The sequence below is a fragment of the Camelus ferus genome, chromosome 20 (assembly GCF_009834535.1).
Source record: "Camelus ferus isolate YT-003-E chromosome 20, BCGSAC_Cfer_1.0, whole genome shotgun sequence".
NCBI classification, from domain to species: domain Eukaryota; kingdom Metazoa; phylum Chordata; class Mammalia; order Artiodactyla; family Camelidae; genus Camelus; species Camelus ferus.
This window is the reverse complement of record NC_045715.1, coordinates 37,726,247-37,750,362: the sequence shown is the minus strand read 5'-3', so window position 1 is coordinate 37,750,362 and position 24,116 is coordinate 37,726,247. Positions and strand designations below refer to the sequence as shown.

Sequence of the window (24,116 nt, the reverse complement as noted above, 5' to 3'; positions counted from 1 at the left end):
ATTTTCTGACGGTTCTGTGGAAACCGGGTCATTCAACTGTAGATCTTAGCGGTACGCGATGTGATGTGCGCAGGTGTATTTCAAAGGGTATGTTTTGCTCTTCGGGCTGATTTCAGATTAATTTTGTAAAACACCGTCTTCCTAGGCCTTCCAGAAGGAGCTGGGGAAGCGGACGAGCAGCGTGCAGGCGCTGAAGCGCTCGGCCCGGGAGCTCATGGAGGGCAGCCGGGACGACTCCTCCTGGGTCCGGGTCCAGATGCAGGAGCTGAGCACGCGCTGGGAGAGCGTGTGTGCTCTCTCCGTATCCAAGCAGACTCGGCTAGAAGCAGCTCTGCGCCAGGTGAAGTCCTGGGGTTCCGGCCGCTGGGTGGTGCTCAGGAGGGTCCTGCATCCCAACAGGAGCCACTCTCCTGAAGGACCACGGGGCTCCCCCCACCTCCGTCTCAACCAGCATGGGTCGTGGAAGAGGAAGTTCTTAGCCCATCATTGCCTGGTTGCCTCCCCCGCCTCCCCGACGATGAATTTAAATAACTCACTGAGGGAAGTTTTCTAATCTTCCCGTGAAAGTGCTGTTTGAGTATTTTTTTTTCAGCTTGAATATATGATGCACAGCCATTCACCTAAAATCAGATTCTTAAAATGCTGAATTATTCTTCATTGTAACCATGTAGGCTTTCTTTCTTTTTGACATATTGGATGTCTTCTGACATTTGTGAAATGCAGCACCATATATCTCTTGTCTCTTTAATGGGAACGATGCATATAATTAACCAATTTAGATTTCAGACCGTTTTTTTTTTTTTCATTGAGAGGAAGAATCTCCCGTTCTAACAAACATATTCGGGAATCTCTTTTGGCGGGTGTGTGTGAACCGTTAGGCAGAGGAATTTCACTCGGTGGTACACGCCCTGCTGGAGTGGCTGGCAGAAGCGGAGCAGACACTTCGTTTCCACGGCGCGCTCCCCGACGATGAGGATGCTCTGCGCACGCTCATTGATCAGCATAAAGTGAGTCACATGAGTGCTTGGGAGATCTAACTGGGAAATCCACACAGAGTAGCGAAAGTGGGCTCGTGATTGCAAACATCAACTGAGTGGACATTTTCCTTCCTGAGAAGTAGTGGAAGATCGTGTACATTTGAGGACTTTTTTGCTTACGTAGATGTGTCCCAGTGCCCCTGTGCACAAGTATGTATAGCTGCCTTTTTATGTTTTCTTTATAGAAGGTAGTTATTCTAAAATTAGTCACTGTTTCCTATCTCTAGGATTTTTCTAGGGGGTTATTTGGCTCCTGACCAAAACTGGTCAATTTTGTTGCACTTGTATGTGCATTTCAAAGCAGTGTGTCATTTATAAAAATTATACCATTAAAATTGTAAATTAATCATTGTTACCTTTGTAAGCAAGACAAGCAAGTAGTTTGATAACTGGTCTTCAAATTTTATTTCTAAGCCTCTTTCAATTGTGTTTTCAGTCCAGCCACTTTAAATTCTTTTGAGATGTAACCCACAGTATAAAGTATAAATTAAAAATGGGTTATGTAAAAAAAAAAAAAAAAAAAAAGGAAGAGGGGGCGCGTTATGTAAGTTGATACAATTAACCAAGTAAAAATCTAGCCACTGAGTTTTCAGGTCAAGATTTTTCCTGACGAGACAGAACTAGCAAAACCCTAAAGAGAGTGGTCCAGATAGCTCTTTTCAGTTTTGTTTTTTTTTGGTGCGAGGGGTGGTAATTAGGTTTATTTATTTAGAGGAGGTACTGGGGATTGAACCCAGGACCTTGTGACCTTGTGCATGCTAAGCATGCTCTCTACCACTTGGGCTGTATTCCTCCTCTCAGATAGCTCTTAACAGATTTTTTTTTTTTTTAAACCTTTGAAGAGTCAGAGGAAAGAGTGGGAGTCAAAGAGTCAAAGTCAGGAATTTGCAATGCTAATCCTCAGTGTAGTATTGATGTCAGCTTTTCCTGCTAGCTTGAAAGGATCTGTTTAACACCACTGAATAACCTTGTCTTTCAAGGTCAAGCTGGACGTGCGTCATTAATTCCAGGGTGGCACGGATGACATCGTCTGCCAAGACTTCTTATTTTAAGTCACCGTGCTCTCTCCACCATGGGTTACCTGACTTGTAGCAACGGAGTATTCATTGCCTTGTTGTTAATAAAAGGGATGCAAGTTTGTGTAACGTTATCTGGAGGGGCCAAATGATCTGTACTCCTTTTAAAGCTGAAGCTAGGAGGTGGGGGTAGAGCCCAGTGGTAGGGCACATGCCTAGCATGCATGAGGTCCTGGGTTCAATTGATGCTGCCAATTTAAAAAAAAGAGAGATTCTAAAAATGAATGATAGATGACCACTAGTTTTAATGGAAAATAAATAAGTAAGTAACTTAAGAGGAAACAGGTTTTAAAAAGTTGAAGGTAGACTGTAAGAGTAGGAGAATTACATCAAATTTATGTAAATGTTTGACTCAGTTCAGTATTTTGAAAATCTGGTTTGTATTATGTTACCATAGGCTGACCATCACCAGCACTGAGTTCCATGAACGTATTTGGGTTTGGGTCTCCGAGGGCCCCTCGAAGCCCAGGGTTGCGCGTGTGCCCTACAGAACAGAGCCCACCTGTGGTATCAGCACCCTCCCAGCAGGGCCAGGAACCCCCCAGAAATAGCAGGGGGCAGGTATCCAGAGCAGGGATAGGAGTTTTAACAACCACTTATCTCTAAATGTTTTTAAATAGCGTAGAATTACCCGCAGTTATAGGAAGGGCTTCTTTGTAATCATCACATTTTGCAGTAGCATCATGCGTGCTTCTTCATGTCCTCTGCCTCCCTTCACATATTCACCAGCAGAAGGAAACCAGAATATTTAGTTTCTTAGTCACAAGACTAGAGACGTCTCAGAATAATCCAGTTTGCAACAATGGCGCTCTTTCCCACGCGAGCACAAACCACGGAGGCAGCACTCATCCTGGAAGAGGCCGGGATGCAGGGGGATGTTGGTACCCAGTCCCCAGAGCTCCGGCAGGGATGCAGGCTCCTGGTGTGGGAGTGATCAGTGCACGATGGGGTCAGCTGGCCTTTGGCGAAGCACAGCTGGTATCAACCTCTGGTTTCCAATCTCCCTATTAGTTGTTTTTTTATTCTTTCACTTAACGGGGGCCTCTATTGGGAAGAATGAGAAGATTTTTTAAAGTAGGTCATGTAAGCGGAGGCATTGAACCTGGACCCTGCAACAGCAAAGATGCAGAAAGAAACAGTTAAAAAGCATTTATTATGCAAAATTGAATAAGACACAGTCTTGGGATCTTGAGGACCAGAGCACCTAGCAGCTGTGTGTGTAAACAAATCATTTCATCTGTGCAAAGAGCCAGACTAGGAGGTACGTGACAGAGAGATTATCCTACACTTGTGTTTTGAAATCCTGTGAGAAGGCACTTTATGCAATTTTTGTCCCTTTTCCTCCCTGAATTCCTCACTTACAGGATGCTTTCCAGCTGGGAATAAACCGATCGAAGCTCATGTGTGTTGATTGAACTCTAGCAGTCCAGTTGGACGTCACCGGCGTTTGGTTTTCAGCCCGTGCCCACAGCTGAGTTATGTCTTTGTTTCTGCTGTAGGAATTCATGAAGAGACTGGAGGAGAAGCGAGCTGCCCTCAATAAAGCCACCAGCATGGGGGACGCTCTCCTGGCCCTCTGCCACCCGGACTCCATCACCACCATCAAGCACTGGATGACCATCATCCGGGCCAGGTTCGAGGAGGTCAGTGTGTCCCGGGCCATCTTTCCAGCGGCACTGGCTTTGAGAGTCATGGGCATGGGGGGGCGGGGCATGGAATCTTGAGCAGTTAACGATGCATTTATGGCCTTGGAGTAACAGGAGGCCCCTGGAGAGGGAAATGTTCCTCACGAGACTGTTCCAATATGCATCCCCTGTCTCTGCAATCCCCTTTGCTTTAAAAAGTTAAAGGCGTTTTGCAGCTATGTCCCTGAAACAAGAAAAGGCCAGCATTTGGCTCCCTTTCAAAATGTCTGTCCCACTTCCCTGTCGTGTCCGTTGAGTAGGTTTCTCAGAGCAGCATATGCTCATGGAATGAATTGCACATATAGGTGAATTCATCCTGTATCTGAGATCTTAGCTATTTTTATTTCCGCTCCTTGCTACATGGAGTGACCATCCTTGATCCTTCAGGGGATGCATTATCTGAACTTAAACTGGAAGGCAAAGGGCATCTCTAAGCTCCCAAGGGTGACCCCTTCCCACCTCCTAGCATCGCAGGGGGCTCCTGTATCCTCCACAGGCTGGTCCTTAGTACTACTGATGGGAATTAAACAACAGGGTCCTACTGTAGAGCACAGGGAACTGTATTCAGTACCTTGTAATGGCTTGTAATGAAAAGGAATCTGAAAAGGAATATTTACATACATGTTGTCTAATTGAATCGCTATGCTGTATGTACACCAGGAATTAACGACATTGTAAACCAACTATACTTCAATTTGGAAAAAAAAAATAGAAAGACTGGAATTGTGCGTCTAGCCAGGGTCGACCCCAGGTGACATTTCAATTGTGTGTCCTTTACATCGGTTAAGATGGAAGACACTCATAGAAGTTTCTGTCTCCCCACCAGGTGTTGGCCTGGGCGAAGCAGCACCAGCAGAGGTTGGCCAGCGCGCTGGCCGGGCTCATCGCCAAACAGGAGCTGCTGGAAGCCCTGCTGGCCTGGCTGCAGTGGGCAGAGACGACCCTGAGTGAGAAGGACAAGGAGCCCATCCCGCAGGAGATGGAGGAGGTGAAGGCCCTCATCGCCGAGCACCAGGTGGGCAGCCGTCGTCCGCCCCCAGCTCCCCAGACCCCGTCTTCTCAGAAGACGGCTCTGCGCATCTTCCCTTCTCAGCCACAGACCTGCTCCTCCACTCCTTCCTCTGCGTTTCTGGTCCCACCACCGCCCTGAACCACCTCTCCTCTGTCTCCTGGTCTCAACAGTGTCTCCTGTCCCTGTGTGACTGGCCCTCACTCCTCCCTTCTGGCACCCGTGGAGCCGGGCCCGGGTCTCAGGGGCTCCCAGCCCACCTCCTGCTTTTCGCTGCCTCTTCCCCCTCGGTTCCATGACTTTCATTTCTGCTCTCTCGGTGCCCTCGCCCTCCCTCGCTTACCGTCCCTTGTTTGCATCTTCTGTGCTCTGCTGCTAACATCTCCCGAGAGGACCGTGAGCAGTTCAGATACATCCCATGTTCAAGGGGACATGTTGTCTTGCTCCAAAAAAAAAGAAAAAAAAAGACTTCTCTTATGTGTCCTACCTGTTTTCAACTCTGAAATGATGGGCGTCACCCTGACTTACCTGTCTGCTTGTTAGTTTGTTTACTATGCATTTACAGGGAGAACCATTAAGCGTCAGCTTGGTTGGCAAAGCAGTTAGCGCTGCTGTCGCGTTGTAATTAAAGTGTAAGTTACGGGTGCCCGTGACGGCCCCGGAGGGTCTGGGCCGTGTTCTCTGTCACCCGATACGTGAGAGTGATCAGCATCCTCCAAGGGAACGGGCGTTCCAGCCATGTGTTACTTCACTTCTCACATGTGTCCCCCTCCTCCTTTCCCCATCACTTGTCACCTAAGCCACCGCCTTGGCCATGTGTTCTAGACACACCGGTACCCAGTCAACCGTGATAGTAAGCCTCGGGAAGTGAGATCCAGGGCAAGATAAGTTAATTAACCTGAATGGCATTGACGCTCCTGGGCAGAGCGTCTGTATGGACAGGAACACTGAAGGTGTATCCACATTTAAGTGGATGCTGGATGTCCCCGTCTGTCAACGCCGTCGTGAACATTTCAGACACGTGGGTGAGCTGTGCCACAGGAAACTCCTAGGGACACCCCCGCTGACTTGCCCCTTTGCAGACAGACGCTCACTCCGAGGTGCTTCGGGGAGAGCCTGGAAGCTCGGTCCTGGCTGGTGCACAGACAGGTGGTGGTACGCCCACCAGCTGCACCCCGTGAGTGGTCTTCAGACTAGAGCAAATCGCTCTGTTAATGCTCCTGGCCACCTGACACCTTCTGCGGTCTTCAGAAATGAGTACAGGCTGTATGATGGTGGTTAGGGTTTTTTTCCCCTCTAGATGAAACATGCTGTTTTATTCTTTTATTCAGAAATGACAGTGCAGTCCTTTTATCCTCTTGTTTTTAGTGCATTTCTAGAGATGCTTTCCTCTGGTGTAGCGGCATCTGACTGACCCCGTGTCTTTCCTTTCAGGCCTTCATGGAGGAAATGACCAGGAAACAGCCTGACGTGGATAAAGTCACCAAGACCTACAAGAGGCGGGCGGCAGACCCTTCCGCCTTGCAGTCCCACATCCCTGTCCTGGACAAGGGGCGAGCAGGAAGTAAGCAATGGCCAGTTTCTTTAAAATGAAGGTGGTTAACGAGGAGGGGAGAGCTCCATGGTAGGGCGCGTGCTTAGCACGCACAAGGTCCTGGGTTCAATCCCCAGTACTTCCATTCAAAAATAAATACACAAATAAATCGCATTAACCCCCCCCCACCAATAAATAAATAAATAAAAATAAAATGAAGATGGTTAAGCAAGGAAGTTAGTTTCCTTTTGTTTTGAGTTAGTGTTTGAAATTTTGGAGCAATCGGTGATTCTCCAGGAGTTCCCTATGAGGTTTTCTTGAAAGAATCCCTGGGCTCAAGTTTGATAGCCACTTATTTAAAAATAAAAAGATAAATCTAGGTCTCTATATGTAACTTGGTTTGCTCGAGGTGTCTCTTTCAGATTAGCCGGAAGGAATTAGACAGGTAACAAGATCGGGACTCATCACCCGCTCTAAACTGTCCCCTTTTGCTTCTGTGATAGAAATAACCTTAAAGTGGAGTGGAACAGAGATGACCGTGACCTGGATAAAGGTCATGACCTAACTGTTCATGAGTGATAAATAAATATATAGCGATAAAGAAATCTGAATAGATTTCGGTCGTGTTCCCATGACATCAGGCTCTGTTTACTTACTTCTCGGGCTACCTTGGCCCCACGAAATGACATTCCGTGCGATCCTAGCTAGCCTGGATAAGATTTAAAACAAGCACAATTTACACCGCTTTGTGTATTTCTGAATGGTACCTTAGTGAAAAACCATCCTGGATCTGTCATAGTTGTGATTGCACCAGGAGGCGAGGTAACCATGGTTACGAACTCTGACCTCTTGGCTGTTCCCACCACTCACCCATTGGGAAACACAACCATGGACACGTCACCTAAATCCTCCCTGAGCCTTAATTTCCTCATCTATAAAGGAGAACTATAAACCCTCATTGGACTGTGGCGAAGACTAAATGAGCTAATGTGTCTCAAGTCCTTAGCATACTTCCTGGAATATGGTTAAACACTCAATAAATATTAGCTATTAATATTTTTACATAGTCCCCTGGGAGTTAGGAGTTCTGGGTAAATCTCCACATGGACCCTAACTTCCTACATAACCTTAGGCCAGTTAGTTTATTTTTCTAGGTCACATCTCATCATTTAGTCAGACGAGGAAAATGCACTGAGATAAATTGCTCTGTGAAGTTACGCACATTTGTGAATAACAGCCAGAAAGACGGAGGAAACTTTAGTAAGGCGGTAAATTAGGGTGTGGGAACGTGCACAAGAAACGCACAATCTTGGTGGAAAATGGACTTGGAAGAGGGCTGGAATCTGAAACGTGCACTTCCATGGTTGATGGGAAATTTGTAGCGTTTCTTGCTCCGACTCCAGCGAACACCCGGTGCCCCCTGCCCCCACCTGCCCTCCTCCCAGCCTCATTCTCCAAGAAGTGCAGCTGGATTTGCTGGGACTGATTCTCACCGACCTTGCATCGCCCTGGTGGTGGCGGAGAGGAAGATCCTGGGGTACATCTTTGTCATTAAAACAGCACACATTTTAGGCTAGAAAACGTTTTAAGCCTAAATTTATTGAGAGAGCATTCCAGGCTCCTGTCAAAATACATTTCTTCTCTACTGTCTCTGAGCCGCGTGTGAACCTTGTTAAGTAAAAATACGTTTGGACCCTGACATCGTGCGTCATCTAAATTAGGGGGTTTCTGCTTGTCACCCCAGCAATGAAGCTGGTGCAGCCTTAACTAGGAACACTGAAAGTCACGCCTTCATGTGTTTCAGAACCATGGACACTTTTCCGTGCTAATAACTAAAGCTCTGTTTTCACAGGAAAACGCTTCCCAGCTTCCAGCCTGTATCCCTCTGGGTCCCAGACGCAAATCGAAACCAAGAACCCCCGGGTCAACCTCCTGGTGAGCAAGTGGCAGCAAGTCTGGCTGCTGGCCCTGGAGAGGAGGAGGAAGCTAAACGACGCCCTGGACAGACTGGAGGAGGTTCGGGAACTCAGACATCTGCCCCCGGGTTGTCCCTTGCCCTCGCCCGCCATAACGCACTGCCCGCATCTTGATTTTTCAATGTTTCTGATAATAGCTAAGCGAACTCTTTGCTGTCTGAGTGCATATCTGGCTTCTAAAATTAATGCAACGAGTGTGTATGTTTTTGTAGGGGGGAATAAAACTGATCTGTGGGACCTGGATTGAGGGAATCGAAGTAAAACGCAAATATGTTTTAACATAAAACAGAAACTAACTCCTTAGGAGAAAGTCTGGCTTGACATACGTCTGCTGGCAGCATCGCCTGGCAACTATGATCATTTATAATGCAAATCTTTTCATCGTGAATATTTTGTGACCTGAGGTATAGAGTCTCTGATTCTGGAATTGGTAGGTTTTTAGAAGTAGGGGAGTTGAGAGTGGCTGGGGGTAGAGAGAGCGAGGCCTTAAATGGTGATGTTGAGCTGGGCCAGCCCCCCAGGGACCCAGTGCTGGTGTCACCTTGGGCCATACCTTTGTGACCTCAGCATCGTCAAATTTCAGTTTAACTGTTCAAGGAGTTTTCTTGGTCTTCCCTCTTTGTAAAGAAAAAACAGAGAGAGTAACAAAGTAATACTTTACAGGAAAAAAACCTTCAGGTCCCCTCTGCAAGATCATACGTCTCGTTGAAGGAATGGTGCATATGTTATCTGGAGGATCATTAAACCTAACTTTACTCGCGTTGTACGAGATGTAATCTGCGCATCACGCTAACTCGGCCAAAATGCCTTTTTTCCTTTGCAGCTGAGGGAATTTGCAAACTTTGACTTTGATATCTGGCGCAAAAAGTACATGCGATGGATGAATCACAAGAAGTCCCGAGTGATGGACTTTTTCAGGAGGATCGACAAAGATCAGGATGGGAAAATAACCCGACAAGAATTTATTGACGGAATTCTTTCCTCAAGTAAGTCCCGAGAGAGGTGGCCGTGACTGATGTAATCTGTAAGGAAAACGAGCCCAGTTTAAAACTGTGGAGCCAGTAAACTTGTGTTACCAATGCAGCATCCTCTTTAAACTTGGCGATGAAGTCGCTACCCTCCAAAAAAAAAAGCAGGGGCGGTTGGGGGGGGGGGTCCTTGGTTAAAATTCACGGCTTTGGAGTCAGGCACGCTTAGTAATTGTGTAACCACAGATCAACTCCTCTCCTCTGGAGCTGTGTCCTCCTGTGGTGGCATGAGGCTAATAACGCTTAACTCTTAGGTGGTGTTGCCTGACATAAAATGGAGAATCAGTAAATGCAAGTCAGACTCTTTCGTCTTCATTCTAGTTCACATTCTGATCTAGCATTGTCACCAGTAGGAAATGAAAATGCTAGAAAAATTCTTAAGGTTGTGTCGTCATCTTGTGTAACAGTTTCGCCGTGTCTGTGATTTCTCTGGCAGATGTTACTGGAAGCCATTCTTAAAGTCAATTCCATACAACTAGTCCCTGAATAAAGTGGTAGTTGACCCGCATGAAATTTGCTAACATTAAATAGTTCTTTGCCTAGAAAAAGAGCAGTTTCATAAGATTCACCCTAATTCATAGTAATTCAAGATAAATTGAGGCCACATATATATAGATAGTGTGGTTGTATTTGTATGATGTAAATCAGGGTTTCAGTTTTTAAGGACTTTAATTTATTTGATCATCCTAGTAACATAACTGACCACACTAGGATTGAAATGTACAATCAAGAATGTCTTGGGTTAGAAGTAACAAGTTAATGCTACTTTCTCTTTTTCTAAACTTAAAATCTCTTTTCAAATTTTATTGTAAGTAGATCTTACCTTTCAGTGGGGCTCTGGGATGACCTTTGCTGAGAAAATATGTTAGTTATCACTTGTACGTGGAATGTCAACAAGAAGCCAAACTCACAGAAAGTAGAAAAATGGTTGCCAGGGGCTGGAAGGTGGGGAAATGAGGGAGAGTCTGGTAAAAAGGTGCAGATTTTTAGCTCTAAGATGAATAAGGTCTGAGGATCTAACATATAACATGGCGACTGTGGTTGACAGCACTGTCTTGTATAACTGAACTTTGCTGAGAGATTAGAATTTAAATATCTGCACTCACAAAAGAGAGTGAAAGAGAACTGTATAAGGTGATGGACGTCTTCATTAAATAGATGTGGGGGATCCCCCGACGATGTGTGCCTATAGCAAATTATTACCGTTATTCTTTGAATATCTTATAATTGTACATGTCAGTGACACTGCTTCCTGTCGTTTGGAAAATGTCAGAGTTCCCGACCAGCCGTCTGGAGATGAGCGCGGTCGCAGACATCTTTGACCGCGATGGCGATGGGTACATCGACTACTACGAGTTTGTAGCCGCTCTTCACCCGAATAAGGATGCCTACAAACCCATCACGGATGCCGACAAAATTGAAGATGAGGTACCAATTCCCTTTCTACCACGTTTCAACGGTGACAGCGTGTCCTGCCCAAACATCGCGCCCCATTCGTGCAGTTGTTTGGTGTCCCTATTGAGTTGCTATGTCGAGGTTTTCAGGCTCCCACGAAGTCATGTTAAAGGGAATACCACCGTTTGTGTCTGGCAGGTGACGAGGCAGGTGGCTAAGTGCAAGTGTGCGAAACGATTCCAGGTGGAACAGATCGGAGACAACAAATACAGGGTAAGTTTTCAAAACAGCCGTGCAGTTCCTTCACAGGATAAAAATTGAGATTTGTACGCAGTTCGAGCTGCATTGTTTCCCAGGAACGCTAATTCTTTATTTTTACCTTCTATCAAAATTTAATGATCTATGAAATTCCAACTTTTGTCATTTTAAGTGATACAAAGATAGCTTGCTGTTTTGTACGTCAGAACATCTCTCTGACACATACGTTACTTTTAAGGAGAAAAGTATTCACAGGAAGACACATCTTGTATATTCAGGGTCCTTCCTATTACTTTAATATATTTTACTGCAATTAGAGGTAAGTTCTTATATTTTCAGTAACAAAGCTCTTCCAAGCCAGGAAATGAAGTTAAAATGTTGACTCATTTCTATAAATGTGAAAAAAGGCAGTGTTTTCCACTTTTGCAGAAATATTTAAAAATTTCAATCTCCATAGCCCATTGTTACCTTCAAAACAATTACTTGAAGACCCTTGTGACTTTGTCCCTCTTTCTCTGTCTTTTTTCTTTTTTGGAACATCTCGTTTGTAGTAGGTAGATAGGAAATGTGCTGAGTTTCCTTCATACAGTATGTTACTTACAAATGAAACATTATTCATTTTCCTTTTATATTTCCCCATGGGACAATGTTCATCTGCCTAGTTGAATTTTTAACTTAAATTTGAAACCCAAAGACTTTCCAGAAAATCTGGGTAGCAAGTTTTCTGATTATTTGGTTTGAAGTTGGGAAAAATGGGTACTCTGCACATCTCTAAACTGGATATTCTTATCCAGAAGCCCAAACTGTGAGCGTGTGTGTGTTCTAGAATCATATAGAAAGTTTCCTGTTGAACTAATTGTGTCTTTCTTCCATTTTTCATTTTTTTTTTTTTATCAGTTCTTCCTGGGAAATCAGGTATAAACCAGTGGAATGTATTCTCAAGTTCCCAATGATTTTTTTTTTTAACTTTAATTCATGGTCATCAAAGCTTGCCCTGGCCAATCTTCCCCGTGCTGTTCCCCCAGCTACTACCTTGTTGGTTGGCGTGGTGTTTCTGTAAACGCTCTAAGGGTCCTTGATCCTGGATTCCTCTCTGCCTTGTGTCTCAAATGAGGAGATTACCTTTAAGCAAACCAGATAATGAATTGTAGCTTGGCTACAAATGAACTGTAGCTTGGTACAGTGTGACAAATGCCATTTTCAGTTCCTATTTTTAATAATACGATTCATGTAGATCTCAGACGAGTACTCCTTGCAATGCAGATTTGATTGTCCACACGTCTCTTGGCAGCCTCGCTGGTGTTTAACCATCGAGGATGTACAGTGTGGGGTCAGGTAGGGAGAGACAGGGAGCATCCGGCAGAGTGACGTGGGAGGACATAGCCATGGGACATCTCCATGACACTCGGCTTTAGTAATACGTTCTCCCCAAAGCAGCTGCTGCCCATTGGGGATGTAGGGCTTAGCATCCTGAGCAGAGAAAGTTCAACACTGGAGGTTTTCAGTGATGTCAGCTCCAGCTCCACATCACCTCTTGTAACGTCTGTGAAATTTCAGTCACAACTTTCTGCCATTTTGACCTCCCATTTGAGCCAGTACCAACTGCGCAGGGGCACTGCCTCACGATCAGAATTCTAGAACTGAAGACAAGAGAAACCACCATGTTTAAAGAAGAGTTTTTGTTTTTCGGTTTTTTTAACTCCACGCTTTTCAAAAGAACCATGCTGTTCATAGCACCCGACCATATCATGTTGGATATTACGCCCCCACTCAGTTTTTAAGCCATCTTCCATCTCAAGTTTCAAATCATCTATTATCCTCATTGACTGCAAACAACTTAGGTTTTTCAAATAAAATTTTTCAGTTATTTTGAGTAGACATTTTGAAAAATTTCTGTTAGTTTCCATTAAGTTACCTTTCCAGTCGTGTTATTTTCTGAGTTAGTAGTTGGGACAGCATCTTTCGTTTATGGAAAGGATGAAATACCTCAAAAGGTTTAATTCACTGAAAGCACAAAGAACAGCCGTAGGGTTTTGTTGTTGTTTTTTGTCTCAGGATTTAGCTGAGAAAATTAGGAAGATTCTAAAGACAGTGTTCGTTGTCTAGAGAATGCCTTCTCAAAATAAAACTGAACCTTCGCTTTTATGATACTTGAAATATGTGTAGAAGATAACTTATTTCCCTAAAACTTTTTTGAACATAATCTTGGACCCAAAGTGTATCGTCTAATTATCTGGTTCCTTAAGGGTAATTTTCTTTAACCCCCCTCCTTTCCCTTTGCTTATTAGCAGCACCAGATTTTTTTTTCTAACAAAATAAATCTGTATTTTGATTCTTAAATTTCAGTGTACATTTCAAGAGCAGATTCAGATACAGGAAAGCTTTAAGTCTGAAGGCTTAAAAGACTGTCTCAGAGGGAGCAGTATGAAAGGGTTTGACGTAAACACACGCAGACCCACTGTGCATTTTACATGCTTTCCAGGTCCTTCTGAGCTTCAGGGTCTGGGATGGTTGGCTTTGTTCTTTGTTTTTCCTGAAACTCAGCATTCAACTTTATGGAAAAGTAGCAGATTGGTTTTACTTAGTTTTCTGTTTCTCCATCGTGAGACCAGACAGATAGTCACCACTGTATCTTACCTGCCTTAAAAAGAAGCTATTTATGTCTGATTGACTCTCTCTCTGCTCTGGTATCCACTGGGTTGGCAACCAGGAAATTCAGCATGGTGGTTTTTATAAGTGGGACTCGAGCTTATTAGAAATGATTTGAAAGTATAAAGATCATTTCTCACTGGGCTTTCGTAATAAATAACGTTTACGATCAGAAGCCACATGCAGGCAAGACATTCATTCAAGACTTGCAGAACCTGTAGCGGGTTCGGGTGATGGGCGATCCACTGAGAGGATAAGAAAAAGGCGTGCTGCTCAGTGTCGGCAGTTTTGGGACGCACAGCTTAGGAGAAAGCCTTTTAGACTTGAAAGCTCTAGATGTATAATTATGTGTCAGTTACCGTTCTAATCTTACAGTAACTAAAACAGCACACTAATCCAGCCTTTAACAGATTAGTCCCCCAGATCATTAGTGATGCAGGAGTTTTATTTAACTGTGAAGTCTCTGTTAGTCATGTTCATTTACTACGTTAAGTCAGAAGTGCTCAGAGAAACCAGAATGAGTTTCTGAAGATCTCTCCCATGGATTTCAGTGGCAGTTTTAGGTGTAAGAGGAAGTTTTAATGAAGAAGAATCAGACTTCGTTACATTTCCTGTAGCATCATCTCATTCCTTAGAAGCCCTGGGCAAGGGGGCCAGTGATGATTTTCAAGGCTGTGTTATTTCTAGAAACTTTTTTTTTGGTTACTGCCTTACGAATGTCATTTCTGTCAGGAGAAAGGAGGTCATTTTTAGAGGAGAGCTTCAGGATTACACGTGGTAACCCTCGTCTTTTTTTCAAACTCTGGGCTAAATCAGCATGCAGCCAATCTAACGCAGATCATCACAAACCCCTCTCTTCTGAGATTTTACTAATCGCTGTGAACTAAGCAAGAAGTTAGAGTGGGGTGCCTATGCAGATCGCACCTCCCACTTGAGTTGAGAATTACCCTTGACAATTAGAGGGTCTTCTGTCTTCATCTTCACAGTTTGGAGACTCCCAGCAACTGCGACTTGTCCGAATCCTGCGAAGTACCGTGATGGTTCGGGTCGGAGGTGGATGGATGGCCCTGGATGAGTTCTTAGTGAAAAACGATCCTTGCAGGGGTAAGAAGATACTTGTGTCAAGATAATACCTCTGTGAAAATGGATGTTTTGTATTATTTTCTCAGCGTCAAAAACACATTGGGTCTAGTTTTGGTCCTTACAATGAGGGACATTTCACATGGGTCTGTCAGTCTGAAGTTCCCAGAGAACTTGTGGCAGTCGTGTAAACCACGTTCCTCTCGTTGGTAAAATCCTGGAAAAATGGACTGGTAGGCAGGAAACACTAGAACAGATTTTTTTCTTGATGAGATGGCCCCCGCCCTTGTAGTTTTCAAAAGGGGTAGTTGTACCAACCAGGGAAAGTTCATCTGTCATTAAATAGCAAAGTTAAAAGGAAAGAAAGTTGAGTGACAGGGATTGAAGAGACCGTATAATGAAAAGTATAAAAGTGAACGTTTTTATGAAATTAAGGGGAGGTGAGGAGAGCAGTGTTTAAAATTTTTTAAAAAGTAATAATAAAGTGATAACTTGACTCTTATTTTGAAGTCACAAGTTAGAGCATTAAAAATATGCACGTATAAGGTGGGAGGGTGTAGCTCAGTGGTAAAGCATGTGCTTAGCATGCACACGTCCTAGGTTCAATCCCCAGTGCCTCCATTAAAAAATAAATAAATCTAATTCCCCCCCCCAAAATAAAAATAAAACAAAAAATTATTTTAAATGCATGTGGAACATCATAGCTCTCAAGTATACTGGAGTGAGTTCCAGGCAGCCCGCCAGCCAGCCTCCTTGGCAGGGCCACCCACCCTGGGTGGTTACACACCCCTGCTCTCTGCCAAGTCACGCATACACCCACAAAAGGAGCAAAAAGAAAAAGGCTCCCTTTTGTTTTACATTTTGAAAACGATGCAGCTAAGATAGTGCAGTCCGATTTGTGAAACAAGCAAGTGAGCGCGCGCCGTGTTCCCCGGGGCTGCTCAGGGACGTTAGCGGGGCCGTGGCCAAGTCTCCCAAGTACCTTTCTCTCCGCGAGTCGGACCTTTGAGCGCTGCTTTCCCCTCATGCGACTCTTCTTCTGAGCTGTGTGCTAAGGCCCGGGCTGAGTGACCTTCGCGTAGTCAGCTGCTGACTTTGTTTCTGCTCTTGCTAACAGTATTCTTGAATGTGACTGGTATCCTGTCATTTTTTCTAGTTCATCATCATGGGAGTAAAATGTTACGTTCGGAATCAAACTCTTCAATTACTACCACTCAGCCTACTCTAGGTTGGCGACCCCTCTCTTGGCCTCTCCCCTCTGACCTCTTCTCTTCCCCTCTGTTTACATCCTCGCTTTTAATCGTTTGTTTCACAATAACACGCTTCATCCATCGCGTATGGCTTAACTCACATCCAACTGAGCTGGTGCTTCCAAATTTCAGTGTCCGGAAATTTGACAGCCCTGCAGTGAGCGTGGCCAGTGCAGGGGTGGTGCGGTGACGAACCCGCGCTCGCACGCTGCACGCCGCGTCCCGGGGGCAAGTCCTCCGCGTGCACGTGTGTCGGTCTGCGTGTTGCATCACCGATCCCCTCACGGATCCTTGGGTCTGGTGTTTGTGATTGCATGTTGTAAGACCAGAATTTTTAAGGCATCCAAAAAAAAAAAAAAAAAAAATTACAGCTGCGCCCATATAAGTGACAAACCTGAACGTTTTCGTGTGGTCCTTCTGATTAACAAACCATCTCTGGTTCTGTGTAATTGTATGGTAATTAACCCCATCGGTAAAATACTGGCCTTCCCCGCACCTCAGTAGGACATGCAAAAGACACAGCCCCAGCTTTACTGGCTTGTCCCCTCGGGGTGGGGACAGGGTGGCGAAACCTAGCAGGCATCCGCGGCGGGTGGACTAACAGTATCTGAGCATGAGCTTCTTCCTCATCGCCACGCTCGCTGACTCTTCAATAGTGGTTATCCTTGCTGGCGTCTAGTGTTAGAATAAACACTACTTTATTTTTTTTTTTCCCTCCCCGACTGACTTGTCGCCAAAAGGAATGCATTGTCCAGGAATGCATTTGATTTTTTTTGTTCCGCTGAGGGAGTTGGCATGGCAGAGAGGGTGTCCTTGGAACCCGCCCCGTGGTCTGTGCGGCCGGGTGGTGGGGGGGGTCCCCCCGCCCGCGGCTGAGCGCCTGTCTTTCCCCCTTCTCTCTCTCTCTCTCGTCCGGGTGCCTTGTCGTGGGTGACGCCATGCAGCCAAAGGCAGGACCAACGTGGAGCTGCGGGAGAAGTTCATCCTGGCGGATGGAACCACTCAGGGCATGGCGGCCTTCCGCCCCCGCGGCCGGAGATCGCGGCCCTCGTCACGGGGAGCCTCACCCAGCCGATCGACGTCGGTGTCCAGCCAGGCCGGCCAGGCGGCCTCCCCGCAGGTCCCTGCCACCAGCACACCCAAGGTAGGCGTGCCCTCCCCGCCGCCCCCGAAGGCCCCAGCATCCTCAAGCTGGGGTACCCGCTTTCTCCAAATGCACTCCTTCTCACAATGTGGCAAAGGAAGGATTTACAATCTAGAGAGAGACCCACCTGGAGATTGTCTCCTTAGGGGCTTTGGTTACTTTTCAGATTGGTTTTTCTTTTTAAAGCTTCATTTTTTTCAATTTATTTTTATTTTTGTATTTTGGCATATATACAATTTGCCCTCAAACCTTTCCATTGATTTTTTTTTTTTTTGCATTATTATTCTTCCCATGAAATGTGACTCTTGGCCATGAATGTCTCTCTCTGCTGCCTTGGTTGTCACCTGCTCTCCTTCACGTTTGTTTGATTTGCCGTTGTTCCATACAGATTCTCCATCCTTTAACACGCAATTACGGTAAACCGTGGTTGACCAACAGCAAAGGGTCACCTCCCTGTAAGCCAGCCGAGTGCTCAGACTTTACCGTGTCGTCTGCAGAGGTATCGTAAGGCTCCAGCTTGCAGTCTAACCGCCTCCTTTAATCGAAGCAATCACCTACTAACACTGCCTCTTAATAAATGTACTTCTGATGGTACTGGGGCTTTTTACAGACGTCTCCAAAATAAGTCTTGACCCAGCGTTTCCAGGAAGACACTAGAGGCAGGGGTGAACAGAGAAAACAGGTTATGGCTCTTTGGTGTCAGCTTAACGTAGACACACCCGCAGGCCCTGTACCTCCTTTTTTTGTTTGTTTTCTGTTTTTCCTCTTCCTCATACTTAATTTTGCTTCTCTGTCCTGGGAGAGTGCGGTACAGGAGATTATACCCAGACCTAAGCAATGTTTCTTTGAAAGGTGATGGTGTGCTTTGGCTTCTAGATACAATTTGGGCAAGAAATGTTACATAACCCCCTTGAGGGGAGAGAGGGAGGCCGTGTCATTTGCAAGACAGTCGCTTAAATGAAAAGAATGTGTATTGAGTGTTCACTAAGGCCAAGGTCCTTCTGAATGTCTGGTTCATTTATTTCTGCCCCAGAAACGAGACATAATCTTTAAGTTATCAGTGCAGGGGCCGGGGGGCTGAGGGACGCAGAAAGTTATCTGTCATTTTCAAAAGGTACCTGTATCTTTATCATTCAGTCATGATTATCATTCAGTGTGCTCGGTTTTTTTTTAATGGCTTATCTGTGGAGATAAGATACTTAGGTGATATAAGATTTGCCAGGATTAAGTCATATATCATATTATTCACATTCAATTGAAAGTCAACCATACATTCTTTTAAAGAAACTGTCTGTCAAATGACAGACAAAGGCACCAAATAATCACATATTTGATTAGAATCACTGTGCTTGGGGGTGGGAGGGGATCCCTAAATAAGATTTTTTTCATTTAAGTATAGTCAATTATAATGTGTAGATTTCTGGTGTACAGTACAGTGTCCCAGCCATGCATATACATATGTATTCATTTTTTTATTAAAGGTTATTACAAGATTTTGAACATAGTTCCCTGTGCTATACAGAAGTAGATTTTTTTAAAAAAAGTTTCTTTTGTATCTAGTGGCTAACATTTGTAAATCTCAGACTCCCAAATTTATCCCTTCCCGGTAACCATACGATTATTTACTGTGTCTGTGAGTCTGTTTCTATTTTGTAGATGAGTTCACAGTTTTAAACCAAGGAGGTGTTTTACATTAAAGCCAAGGCCCCTTTACCAAAGTAATATAGGACCTTTAGAAAGCCTTTTATGCTTTTCAGAACTCTTACATCCTTGAATCCTCACCCCAGTCATGAGAGGTCAGCAGAGAAAAATGCCGTGGCCCTCATCTCTCAGACTGGTGTGATGGAACTGTTGCTGATGGTGGTAGAATTGGGGGCAGAAACCCATTCTTCAACTCTTTCCCACCCCGTCCCCACCCCTTCAAGTGGGCGGTGTTAGCGTCACGTTACCTCTGAGGTGTCCGTCACTTATTGTGGACCTGTTGTAGCCAAAACTGAGAAACGGCTGACGGAACCTTGGGTGACACATTGTTTTAAATATCTACTCCACTGCTCTGTTAGTTCACATTTTTAACAAGTGGAAACTCCCCCAAATGAAAGTCTAAGCGTATTATTTTGGCTACTAGGTTTCATTTCTAATAGCCTCGTAAGACAAAACAAGAGTATAATTTTATAGTGACAATAAAAATCAGGGCAATCAAGGCAGCTGAAGAGAATGATTTTGGTCCTTTTGGATTACGGACTCTGCCCCCTCCTGTGATGTATTTCATACTGAGGGTCCTCACTCCCTCCTGCATGGTTGAGATTCTGAGTTAAGGATTCCACTGGGTCAGAGCGTTCAGATCTCGGGCAAATTACTCACCATCACGGGCCCTCACTTTTCACGTTTGTGAAAAAGCGACTAGGTAAGTGTGAGGACTACTTGTGGTTAGAAGTGTGAGAGTATCTTGAAAACTTAGACGGATACAAGTTCTATATAAATTCCATACTTAAATGTATGTGTAAAATACAGAAACAAATTATGAACGTTGTTAATGTTATCATTAATTGCAACTCTGATGTGTACAAAAGGTCTACATATGTTTTATTAACCATTTAAAACGATTAAGGAAAAAATATTTTTTTAAATGCATATGTAATTTGTATAGATTTATTTCCTCTAAACTCTGACTGCGAGTTCTTTGAGGAATGTGACACCCTTTTACTTCTCAGGGGATCTGTTTATTTTTTTTAACTTTGGGAGAATTTTCCAAATGTTAATAGTGATCTAGAAAAAGTACAGTGATTTTAGCCTTAGAATGAAACTTCATAGATGTGATTTTAGACATTTCTCTACAAAGTCCCGTAAGAATTTTTTTAAAACTCACCCCTAAATGTTGCCTAGGTATCTAGTGTATAAAGACCCCAGAAGGTGACAGATTCAAGAGACGAAGGGACATCCTACCAAGTTATAAAATGCCACTTTGGGGGGGGGGGCAGTTAGTTATGTTTGTTTAAACGATGACTCTCTAGGCAACACTCCTGTCTCTGCTTGTTCGCGTCTGTCTAGCTCGAAAAGCACTGCAGGCAGCAGGGCAGCCCAGCACAGTGTTTCTGAGTACAGTGTTTCTCTCTGTACCGTGCGGTCACCACCATCTTTCTGGCTGTACGCTCTTAACTCTGTGTAATAGCCACCGGCAATCTGAAAGATACTAACGTACTCACAGTTTGTCTGTTTTGTTTTCCTGGGGAGGATCTCCATTTTTGTGTTTTCTCTTCAGCCTGAATTCATTCCCTTTAGAAGGTCCCCTTTGAATTCAGGGAGAGAGCGAGCAATTAGTGGAGAGAAAAAAGCAAGCGGGAACCCCATGCCTCGTTTGCCTGCAAGGCTTCTCCCCTCCACCTCCCGCGTGTCTGCCGGAGGCCTCCACCCGTCTATGCAGGGCTGTCGGTGGAGAATCATGGGCCGGGAACAGTACCCTGAGATGTCGTTTCTCTGATTCAATGCAGGGAACACCCATCCAAGGAAGCAAGCTTCGACTTCCTGGATATTTATCAGGGAAGGGTTTCCACTCCGGGGAGGACAGCGGCCTGATCACCACGGCAGCTGCCCGAGTGCGGACCCAGTTTGCTGGTGAGTGTGGGGGTCTTCCTTCCTTAATGGCTGTGTGGTGCGGTCTGAAAATTCCGGTCCCATTTCCTCCTTGGGGGAGCTGTCGCCGATCGAGGCCACTGTGTTCCTCTGAAATGATCAGTAGTCCCGGTCCTCCATCCGCGGTCGGGGATACGTGAGTCATTGGCATCAGTGACTCGAAAAATCCCTTTTGGGTTTTTTGGGGGGTTTTTTTTGGAGGAGGAGGGATTAAGTTTATTTATTTGCTTTGTTTATTTTTAATGGAAGTACTGGGGATTGAACCCAGGACCTCATGCATGCCAAGTACGCACTCTACCACTGAGCCACACCCTCCCCTCGAAATCCCTTTTGGAAAGTCCCAAAGAAAGATGACAAGAGTGATGACAGAGTGACTGCAGAACAGAAGGAAGACTCCAGCAGGACCCAGCCCTTCAGGCTGGAAGGTCTGACCTCTTCTGTCTGCTTGGAAATTGCACTGCGCTCTATCTCAGGTGGCTGGAAGACCCGGCCACACTGGCCCGGACCCCAGTGCTTCTGAGAGTTCTTCACAGAGAGGGGAACTGTCCCCCCCAGGGTTCTGAGGGCAGCAGGCAAGAAGCTTCTTCAGAGTTCCAGGTCCTCGCTCTGAAATCCCTTTGTGTTTTGAATTGCTTATCCTCGGGCTCTGCACACTTCCGTGGGTCACACATGCTCAGCTTTGGAAATTGTTTTTAAAAAACTGTAAAAGTGTATTTATGCACGGAGATACACACTCCGTAGACAGAGTGTAGACGGCCTCAGAAGGCCAGAGGGGCAGCCTGGAAAGCAGTCTACACGATCCATCCGTGTGGCCAGCAAAGTTCCGTTCTAAGTGGGGTAGCCCCAGATGCGCTTCCCTGTTTGCAAATCTGGCTGTTGGTGTGTTTTGTCTACTTAAGCAGAGGCTCCTTATTGCCTCCTTGAACCCATGAGGATGTCCTGAGTGCCTCCTGTGAGTCCTGCAGAATTGCTGAGATTCAGCGTGGCACCGGGCTTCCAGAGTCCACTGCAGGTGGACCCCGGTCTCAAGGGTGACCCCCCCCCCCTTTTCTGCCCTCTCTCCTCAGATCCCAGGAGGACCCCCAGCCGCCCAGGAAGCAAAGCCGGCAGCCGGGCTGGCAGCCGGGCCGGCAGCCGGACCAGCAGCCGCCGAGGCAGTGACGCATCAGACTTCGACATTTCAGAAATCCAGTCTGTGTGCTCAGACGTGGAGGCCACCCCGCCGACACACAGGCCCACACCCCGGGCAAGCTCCCGGCCGTCCACGGGCAAGCCTTCCAGAATCCCCACGCCCCAGAGGAAACCAGCTGCCGGCAAACTGGACAAGTCCTCCAAGAGATAGTGCAGTTGGTTCCACCGCGGCCACTTCCTTGAGCGTTTAATATTTAAAAGTGTGAAGGATGTACAATATGCTGTAGAAATTATTGTGAAATATTGCCAAGAGGTGAGTTTAAAATTCTGCGGATGGCCTTATTTGTGTATTGGTCTTTTTATTTTATCTGTATAATTTTTGGTCCGATGTTCTGGGGAGAAAGCCGCATCCCGGGCGAGGGGGGAGCGCATTCACAACATGCACTGTCATTTCTGCACTGGAACGCGTGGCGCACACGCTAGGATCAGTCACCGCACCTGCAGGTAAGTCCACCTCCTCTCCGACAGCACTCCAGCCGAGTGCCTGACGTTAAGGATACCTCATGACACGTTCTTGCTTTTCTGGAAACTCTGAAAAGCCCAAAGACACCCACAGGGATATATGTATATGTATATATATTCCGAGATGACTTAAGTGTAAACTGAAAGATGGGAGGTGTGGGGCAAAAAGACAAACACACCCACCACAGTTCTTACCGTCCTACCTGACAGACACAGAACTCACAGGAAGTTCCTTTAAGCACCTGCCAATGCCAGGCGATTCCAAGACTCTTGCCGCGTTTCTGTGCCGTTGCTTGACATGAGGCCAGAGACGTCCTGGACATTAGACCTGTTACCCTGTAAGAATATCGTGATAAAGTGCATTCATATAAATGTGAGGTTTTCTTTTGCTTGAGTGGACAGTAGCACCCATATCATTGAACTCATTTTTGTATCAGAGCAATTTTGCTTGCAGAAAGCTATGAAATAAAACATGTCCCCTAACTACATTGCGATCGAATTAATCCCCCCCACCCTGCCCCCGCCCCCGGGAAAAATCAGTGTATTTTTTTATGAGCAATATCAATTTGGAGTGACCAAAAGAGACTTAAAAATGGGTTTATTTTGATTTCTCATCTGAAATAATCATGTTCTGGTATTATATCTATATTTAATAAATATATACATTTTAATTTATTATGTATACTCACATACTATAGAAAGATACTAGTATGCATTTAATAAAACATATTCACTGGAACATGTGGAATACCTGATTATTTAAAGTGAACTTTCTGTTTGTTGGTTCTAAATAAAGGTTATATGTACAGTATCTTTTAAGTAACTGACAGGCTAAGTTTGGGGGACATGAAACAAGGATATAATATATAACAAATAAATAATAAAAATAACATTAATCAGTCATTCTACAAACATTTTATTTTGGGGGGAAGGTCATTAGGTCTGTTTATTAGTTTTTTTTTTTTTTTTAAGGCGGTACTGGGGGTTGAACCTAGGACCTCGTGTATGCTAAGTGCGTGCTCTACCACTGAGCTCTATCCACCCCCCCATATTTTGGGCCAAGCTACTGTTGGTGATCGTAAGGCTATACAGGGTCCTGGCCCTCTTATGTTCAGGGGGAAAAGTTAATAAATCACTAAAGAAACATGAGCTGAAACCAGGGGATGTGTGACAGGTGCCTGGTTTTGTTAATGTAGTTGTGTTATTCTGGCCTGTGTACATTTAAAAATCGAATGATAGTATCTTCTTAAATATAAAAACGGCCTCAAATATAATTAGAAGGAAGGGAATGACTTCAGCTCAGCCTGCTTGAACCCTCCTCCCCCACCCCACTAAAGAGCTAGGGATTGTAGTTTGGTGCAGCCATTATGGAAAACAGTATGGAGGTTCCTCAAAAGACTAAAAATAGACTTACCATATGATCCAGCAACCCCACTCCTGGGCATATATCCAGAGGAATCTTAATTCAAAAAGATACATGCACCCCAATGTTCACAGCAGAACTAGTTACAATAGCCAAGACATGGAAACAACATAAATGTCCATCGACAGATGACTGGATAAAGAAGCTGTAGTGCATTTATACAAGGGAATACTACTCAGCCATAAAAAATAATAGAACAATGCCATTTGCAGCAACATGGATGGACCTAGAGATCGTCATTCTAAGTGAAGTAAGCCAGAAAGAAAGAAAAATACCGTGTGATATCACT

The 24,116-nt window shown here is 45.0% G+C and overlaps 1 protein-coding gene across 1 annotated transcript in view; it reads left to right on the top strand.

Moving 5' to 3' along the window:
- Nucleotides 1-23,215, top strand: part of DST (dystonin) — a 436,433-nt gene extending 413,218 nt beyond the window's left edge. Inside the window, 15 exon segments of the mRNA XM_032463323.1 lie at nucleotides 146-340; nucleotides 879-1,007; nucleotides 3,613-3,756; nucleotides 4,625-4,813; nucleotides 6,242-6,371; nucleotides 8,194-8,357; nucleotides 9,141-9,303; nucleotides 10,619-10,773; nucleotides 10,939-11,013; nucleotides 11,896-11,913; nucleotides 14,634-14,751; nucleotides 16,922-17,121; nucleotides 17,510-17,620; nucleotides 20,610-20,733; nucleotides 21,819-23,215. Of these exon segments, the coding sequence (XP_032319214.1) occupies nucleotides 146-340; nucleotides 879-1,007; nucleotides 3,613-3,756; nucleotides 4,625-4,813; nucleotides 6,242-6,371; nucleotides 8,194-8,357; nucleotides 9,141-9,303; nucleotides 10,619-10,773; nucleotides 10,939-11,013; nucleotides 11,896-11,913; nucleotides 14,634-14,751; nucleotides 16,922-17,121; nucleotides 17,510-17,620; nucleotides 20,610-20,733; nucleotides 21,819-22,093 (2,190 nt within the window). The 3' untranslated portion in view covers nucleotides 22,094-23,215.
- The last annotated feature ends 901 nt before the right edge of the window (nucleotides 23,216-24,116 follow it).